Source organism: Rhinichthys klamathensis, unplaced genomic scaffold (assembly GCF_029890125.1).
Source record: "Rhinichthys klamathensis goyatoka isolate OS25496 unplaced genomic scaffold, OSU_Roscu_1.1 h1tg000133l_1, whole genome shotgun sequence".
NCBI lineage: Eukaryota > Metazoa > Chordata > Actinopteri > Cypriniformes > Leuciscidae > Rhinichthys > Rhinichthys klamathensis.
The window spans coordinates 4,073,678-4,081,400 of NW_026606668.1; the positions used below are offsets into that span (position 1 = coordinate 4,073,678).

The following is a 7,723-nucleotide window of genomic DNA, read 5'->3' on the forward strand; positions in this document are numbered from 1 at the left end:
CAATAGGCCTAAACAACCGATGACGAGACTTTACCTGAAATAAGCTGAGCTTCGCGGTCCAAATGGTTCCTATTTTTCCTATTTAAAACGCATCACATTGTTGTTGGTTTTTTTTTCTTTCTTCATTTTAATGGCTCTGAAAGTTTCCAGTAGCTCTATGACTATTTAGGTACGTGTTAATTACTTCACAGCCCACGTGAAACAGCACGCGTTTCCTTTCTGCTGGCCAGATAGACCAATCACAGTAGTTTGTGAATATGGGCTAATATATACTGAAACATTATTTTATAAATATTGCAAGAGAAGATTTACATTAACGAATAGTATTTTTAGTGTACAACTATACAAACAAAGTCCTGAGAAGTATTTGTAGCTCTGAGTTTTAAGAAACTCAAAATTACTATGTTTGCATCCCAAAAAAAATTGGATGCAACAACAACAATATCATCAAATTCATTGGCATTTTTTTAATTAGTTTGTTTTCAAGCAACGCTACATGGCATGTATGACTTGCATTGCACGGCCTGTGCAATAGGTGGCGACACATTACACTTTCAATAGACTGAGACGCACGCGAAGAAGAGTAGTTGTGTTGTTAGTGGAAAAATGGCGTCGTCCATGGGCGGAATGTTCACTGGTCAGCAGCCGTCTGGATCTCATCCACCTACAGGTCCAGGTCAGCCAGGGCTTCTCACAGGCCCTCCCGGTAATAGAGGGACAAATAACACTTTAGTAGATGAGCTGGAAGCTTCTTTCGAGGTGAGATCAAGAAAACTTGCTGCTAACATGCCAGTAAAAGTTTCTGTGCAATTATACTAAGAGTGGCTGTTTGTAGATCATTTGTAAACTGATTATGCACGCATTGAATTTTTTTTATATTTAATATTATATTCTTGTTTTATATGTAATATATAATCTCACGTTGAATGCATTTAGTAGAAATTAATTGTTTGCTTAACTGTAGATCGAAATGGTGTCGTTATTGTCAGTGGAGTTAACTTATTATATAACTGTCAGTGTAGTAATATAACCGATGCTGTTATTAATTTATATTTTTGCTTTTAAAAATGTTCTTTAATGTTTTTATTTCTCCCAGGCGTGTTTTGCATCTCTTGTCAGTCAAGACTATGTGAATGGAACCGACCAGGAAGAAATTCGGACTGGTAAAAAACCCATTTGTATTCTTCTGTTGTTCCTTATAAAGCTATGCTATGTTATCAGATGGTAATTCCAGGGAATTTTAATACATTTATTTATAAAGGATTAACATATTTATACCATATACTACAAGCTGCTTCAACGAATTCCATGATATTTCCATAGTGCCATGTCCAAAACATGGTAATACAATGTTTTCAAATACAGAAAATGTATCAAAACTTAGCAGATTCTAACATTAGTTTAAAATGTATTCATATATTAATTTTTAAGACAACACCACAGATGAATAGGGAAAAATGATTACTAATAGATATCACCATACTTTCCCAGCTGATTAATCTCAGTACATTAAGACCGTTTTGTATTTTAAGCTTTCTGAAATATTATTTTGAATAGACACACTGAAGTGGAGATTTCTGGCTCAATGAGAAAATCTACAGATGCAAATAGATAGTGTAATTTGGATGTTTTCTTTCTGCTTATCTGAAAGAAGGCATGTTATGAAAGTAGAATAGCCCAAAATCTTTTTTTTAAAAAGACCAGTGCATGAAAAATCAATGGTTTTACCTATAACGTCTTGCCATACTGATTTAGCCTGTTGTGTATTTCAGGGGTTGATCAGTGTATACAGAAGTTTCTGGATGTGGCCAGACAGACTGAATGTTTCTTCCTTCAGAAGAGACTACAGCTGTCTGTACAGAAACCAGAACAGGTGGAAAAAGAGGTAAACTTCTATTTTTGCCTTTGAATTCTCTGCAGCATTGATAAAAATCCAACCGTACATTATTTAAACCAATACAATCTTATACATTTTTAGTTCCATTGTGACATTTGAAACACCGTATACTGTAGTTTAACTATATGTGCTGTTTGTTCTTTCAGGATGCATCAGAACTGAAGAATGAACTCCAGAGGAAGGAGATGCTGATTCAGAAACACCTCGTTAAGATCCATCATTGGCAGCAGGTGTTGGAGGACATCAACGTCCAGCACAAGAAGCCCACAGAACTGCCACAGGGTCCACTGGCCTTCCTGGAGCAGGCCTCAGCAAACCTACCCGCTCCCATGAAACCAAACTGATGCATGTGGATCAAGCACCCTTTTCAGACTGTGTTCCAGGGGCCACTTCCTCTTTCCACACAGAAAATTGGACAATAAAGCCTTGTTGTTGACTCTGTTAGAGATGTGTGATGTGAAAACACGTTTTAAGAGCTACTAAAGGACGTTACTGCCTCTTATCTCTCATGAGGGGCTTGTAGGTCTGCCAGTAGGTGGTCATTTTAAAGCACTCAAGAGTCTTTAACATTTAGTCATAAGCATACTACATAATTAATTTAATGACAAGTTAATTTTAAGTACAGGTGTCATGTAGAGGGACTATTTTGACAAGAAAGGGCTTTAGTTGGAGGGAATTAATTGGGCTAAATGTTTTTTTTTTTCACATTGTTCTTATTTTATTAAAACACCTTTTTTACAGTTTAAAATAAACATGTTTTGTCAAGTGAAAATGTAAGTGCTCTTTGGACTTCCTGTATTTCCTGGCATGGCAGTCCAGGACTGTGCCTCACCTGGATTATTGCATTTTTTTCTCTCTCCCTTCATAACATACTATATCAATATAAGGAGACTTTTTAAAAAAATTCCAGCTACCCACAAATCCATTAACTTTGCATTTGAATATTTATTTCCCTTTTAGTAAAGTAAAAAATACATTTAAAAAAAGCTAAGGCCTTTGACGCATTTTGGCAACAATAAAACAAATTAGCAATCAATGAATCATTAAATGGGTAAAAACCTGTAAATTACATGCTAAAACTTCACATTCTTTTATAAACGCAAAAGGAAACGATTTTTTTTTATATAAATTACTTAGAAATTATATAAAAGAAAACAAAGCCTACTTTTTAGAGTTTAAGTTTAAGAGTTTAACATGGTGATATTAATGCCATTTCCCCCCAATATTTTAATGTAATGTGGAATGGAAAGGATGTGGAAAATTTGCATAATTGTCATAAAAAGTCACCACCTTTTTAAAATTTGCTTTAAAATAAGCTTTGTTTTCAATTGTCTTTATGCTATATAACTCCTGCTTTTATCCTGTGCAGTCAGATCCATCAATATAATAAAAAAGCAACCATTACATGTGCAAACATACAGTGAAATGAGGTCCACTATAGTGTAAACATGACTTAAAAAGTGTTAATTCAAATAGAAGTAAAATATAGTGAGATATAATTGCGTAACTTCCCAATAACATTAACATAACATCTGTGCTAATATTGCTGAAACATTTCAAGTATTTTAGGACCATATCCCTCCCTAATATAAACAATATTTCTTCTCGATTTTGTTCAGGTTGTTGTAGCTGCGTAACCTGTATAAACCGCATAATAAATCTCATTTGCAGTATTCAAAATATTTAAACAGCAGTGATTTTAAATAAAAAAAAATATAATGTTAAAACGCTCCACCGAAGACTTTTTGTACATTTCTCTCTCTTGTCTTAAAAGGTTTAAACCTTTGAAAACGCAGTCAGTAATGCCCCAGATAGAACAAGACAGAAAGCAACGATGAGGACAATGTAATTTCGCCAACCCTGAGGGAAAGAGAGGAAGAGATGGGGAGTTCAATGCAATATAAAAGCAATAGACCGCAGGAGCAGAACTCACACCAAACACAAGTATTTACCTTCACTTCTTTAAACACTACAACACCCCAAAGAGCTGCAATCAGTCCAGGAACCTGAAATGGAGCATTAAATATCAACGTTAACATTAACATACAAATGTAAAAAGTACAAAAAGATCCTTTTGAGATCTGTCACTCACTGTGGTGATAATAGGGAAGCTCACTACAGCACTGAGATAGTGGTTGGCCAGGAACCAGCAGCACGTGGCCACACCCCACATGATGCCAGAAACGAATCCTACACGGAAAAAAACATCAGAGGTATGCGGAAGAAAGATGATAAACAATTCAAAAGGAAGTGAAAATGAAAGTGAAGTGATGGCGTTTACCTGGCAGCACTGCTTTTGGAAAAACTTGTGGTTTGTTTTTTTTGATGGCACAGTACAGGAGGAAATACACTGTACTAGTGAGGAAAATCCCACTATATTGTGCAAAGACGTAATCCAGATCTACACAAACAAAATGCATTATGGTTCATATTTAAGAATTCAGCCAATGCCTATCATGAGGTAATCTGGATTTACCAAACTGGCTAGCCCCACTGTATTGGCTTTTTGGATCATCTGCATGATTTTTAATGTATAGAACTGGAACAAATGATGACCCGTACAGCACTCCAGCGACGACAGCAAGACACGTTCCACTGAAAGACATAACATTCGAAGCTCTTTTTATACAAATCGTTTACGAATGCATTATTCTTATTAGATACAGTATGGGCATGCAGAAAATAATAATTTAATTAGAATTTTATTGCAGTTGATACTATTAGTCCAAAAAGTACATTTACTCGGGCAAAAAATCTGATTTTTGATTCTGTATATCTAGATGCTGATGCTATATAACGTAAATTCAATTATTAATCCAATATGCAAGATAGAAGTGTGATGTTGTGTACATACACAAGACGTTTGGTGCGTGGTCTTAATGCATCCACCCAGGAATCATCTGTTGCCACCACAGTTTCTGAGTTCACAGCCTTCAGATTAAATTGATAAAATCATTTAACTGAATAATTTAAAAATGCAATATTTAAAAATGTACAAAGCCTCTAAAGGGACAACATGGCGATGACAAATATATGAAATTTTTTTGACGCTTTTCTAGTACCCCGAGAACAAAGAACGGTTTTACTAGCGAACGCAAAAAGTAATTAAAATGCTCTTGGGTTCTTTTTCCCTAAAACACTTTGTGTTGATTTGCAAAAAGTTTGTGTTCCCCCGAGAAACTTTGCATTCGCTCGGTAAAAAAAAACAGATTACAGGCAAACGCAAAGTTTTCCTTCCATCTCATATTTTTGTCCACCACCATGTTCCCTTAGGGGCTCCGTAAAAATGTCACAATTTTCAATGTTTCAACGTACATGGTCTATTAGTAAAGGGGTTTCTTCAGATGTTGATGACCTTTGAACATCAGTCTTCACGAAGAAAAAAACAATGGCACTGTAAACATACCAAATTAAAAGGATTAAAAAGGGGGAGGGGAAAAAAGAGAACATACATTATTTAAAATAATGAGACTTAAAAGTAACATCACATTCTATGGCATACAAAAACAAAATAAATAATATGAATGCATCACATTTACCTAATTAAACAAAGACCTGCTCCACAGGAGTTCAATACTGGTTTGGAAACAGTCTCAGCACCAATACCAAACCAGCCAAACCTAAAATCAGCAGCAAGAGTCAGTGTGTGATAAAGAAGAATATTAATAAAGTTCCTTATTTGGATTCTGAAAGCAGATTTTGTTTACCGTGAGCTGGCCCAACCCAAGAGCAAATTAAATGAAGCCCATATAAGAAGACCAAGACCAAGCCCAATAGTCTTTACGATAGGAACTACAGTTATATTACCTATAGAAACACACGTAAACATTGACACAAACATGTGACAGAACTGAATCATCACTGAAAAACATAAATGAGAAAGTTTTTCAAATATGACAGTAAAACTTGTTGGTGTATGTAATCACACAATCTATATCTCAAGCAGTAATGATCAAATGCTAAATTATACAGGCAAATTAAATAATCAGATGTTACCAGTAGCCCAGATGGCTCCTCCCACCATAACAAGAGGCCAAAATTTTGGACTGTTCAGAATGATGTTCACCACCAAGGAGACTGTCCATATAGCAGCACATAAAATCCACTGGAAAAACATACCTGCACAGTAGGGTGAACAGAAAATAAATGAAATATTATTGAGCACACTTTCTCTCTTCAGTGTGTTTTCAAAGCAGTATATATATATTTTTTTTTATTTCAACAACAACAATAAAAAAATTCTATGTCCTCTATAGGTACATCGAGACCCAGTAATATTTTTAGCTGCCAAATTTCCCATACTTTTTGATGATAATTGGTTCCATTTTTCTTTTTCTTTAAATGGGAACCATATTAATTAGTGTAACGTTCTGTGTTTGCTGGGGTTTGATGTTTTCTCAACTGTTGGGGTCTTGTGGAAACACTACAGGTGAACTGCTTAAATCTATATATTTCCATGAACTAGAGGCATTCTTATAAAACAATTGTATTACTCTGTTACACCATTTATTTTTTCTTTTTCTTTTTCTTTTGCCTAGGACCCCCAGAGTCCCTAGAATCAATACTGAAAACTCTACTGAATTTGGCACAAGTCCGGTTACTTAGCATTATTAGCTAATAATACTATTGCAACATTTCAATAAAAAAAATATAGACAATTCTGTCATTATTAATTCACCCTTATGTTGTTTTTAACCTGTATGACTTTACATCGAACACAAAAATAAATTGTTAGATGACAGCCTCAGTTACCACTTTCATTGCATCTTTTTTTCCACACAATGAAAGTGAATGATAAACTTTTTTTGTGCTCCACAGAACAAACAAACTCAGAAAGGTTTGATATTGAGGGTGAGTAAAAGGAAACAGACTTTTAAATATTGTCGAAACATTAGGCTTGAAAGTCAGTTCATAAGCCTACCATAAATTTACAGTGACACCAGAGAATGTGGTGACACGAAGAAAAGTCAGTTGAGAATCACTAAGCAACACATCAACAGGAAGGCAAAACGCCAATAAAGTGTCAAAAATAAGAAAAGTTTTACTAACCATCACCAGTATCTATCTTTTTCACTGGTACGAAGTTGCTCCCGAAAAAGACTGCGGCCACGGCGCAGGATATGAACCCATAAGTCAGATCAGACGAGTTGGTGCTGTTGGACTCTTGCTGAAGGTACACGGACGCGTCTGACAGCCCCTCTATTGCATTACAGTTACATTACATTGTGTTTTACTCATTAAAGTTATCAGTTATTCAATGCATAAATTACTTTTAATCTCTACCTGTGTCCAAGTGTTGCGCGGCGCCGGTGCAGAGCGCGCAGAAGAGCGAAATGATAAACGCGGCCACGCGAGGATCCATGTTAGATTCACACGCAACAGCCTTCAAGCAACTGACAAATATTCATAAAACTACTTTCATGAGCAGATTGCTGGAATAATGTATTCCAAGCGAGAGCTGCTCAATGAATAAGCGTGTAACTTCCGTGTCAGCTGACAGTCATGATCACATGATGTATCTTGAGCACGCGTGAATCAGAGCTGAACAACACGTATTTGAATATGATGATACTGACATTTCCACTGTTAGTGGGCGCCTGGGCGGCGTTATTTGCTGACGGACGGTGGTTTGAAAAGGAGTGAAAAATAACTTTTTTGTTTTTTAGTTTAACAATGGGTTTATTGCTAGGCCTACTGCAGATTGTAGCCTACAGATAACAAATAAATTGTGTTTGAGATAGCATAGACCTATGTTATTTTGACATGAACTGGTAATTGGTGCTATGAAGAGATTTTAGAAGGGGAACTGAATTATCGTAATAATTA

The 7,723-nt window shown here is 35.6% G+C and overlaps 2 protein-coding genes across 2 annotated transcripts; one reads left to right on the top strand and one right to left on the bottom strand.

Moving 5' to 3' along the window:
* The first annotated feature begins 575 nt into the window (after window positions 1-575).
* On the top strand, window positions 576-2,338 carry med28 (mediator complex subunit 28). The gene is made up of 4 exons (XM_056256764.1): window positions 576-759; window positions 1,097-1,163; window positions 1,773-1,885; window positions 2,044-2,338. The coding sequence occupies exons 1-4, from the start codon at window positions 607-609 to the stop codon at window positions 2,239-2,241; spliced, it is 531 nt and encodes a 176-aa protein (XP_056112739.1). The 5' UTR covers window positions 576-606; the 3' UTR covers window positions 2,242-2,338.
* An 800-nt stretch (window positions 2,339-3,138) lies between these two features.
* tmem144a (transmembrane protein 144a) lies at window positions 3,139-7,378 on the bottom strand. The gene is made up of 12 exons (XM_056256765.1): window positions 7,181-7,378; window positions 6,947-7,096; window positions 5,894-6,016; window positions 5,605-5,704; window positions 5,437-5,517; window positions 5,213-5,291; window positions 4,752-4,828; window positions 4,374-4,492; window positions 4,179-4,298; window positions 3,990-4,087; window positions 3,850-3,903; window positions 3,139-3,757 (listed from the first exon to the last, which is right to left on the bottom strand). Exons 1-12 carry the CDS (start codon window positions 7,257-7,259, stop codon window positions 3,674-3,676), a joined length of 1,164 nt encoding a protein of 387 aa, XP_056112740.1. The 5' UTR covers window positions 7,260-7,378; the 3' UTR covers window positions 3,139-3,673.
* Between the last annotated feature and the right edge of the window lie 345 nt (window positions 7,379-7,723).

Bases quoted from the DNA above. Each gene is read 5' to 3' on its own strand.
- tmem144a (XM_056256765.1), bottom strand. From the start codon at position 7,259: ATGGATCCTCGCGTGGCCGCGTTTATCATTTCGCTCTTCTGCGCGCTC. The intron at 4,829-5,212 runs GTACGTTGAAAC...TTTAATCTGAAG, and splicing joins CCCCTTTACTAATAGACCAT to GCTGTGAACTCAGAAACTGT. The intron at 3,904-3,989 runs GTGAGTGACAGA...GCTCCATTTCAG, and splicing joins GCTTCCCTATTATCACCACA to GTTCCTGGACTGATTGCAGC.
- med28 (XM_056256764.1), top strand. From the start codon at position 607: ATGGCGTCGTCCATGGGCGGAATGTTCACTGGTCAGCAGCCGTCTGGA. The intron at 760-1,096 runs GTGAGATCAAGA...TATTTCTCCCAG, and splicing joins AGCTGGAAGCTTCTTTCGAG to GCGTGTTTTGCATCTCTTGT. The intron at 1,886-2,043 runs GTAAACTTCTAT...TTGTTCTTTCAG, and splicing joins CAGAACAGGTGGAAAAAGAG to GATGCATCAGAACTGAAGAA.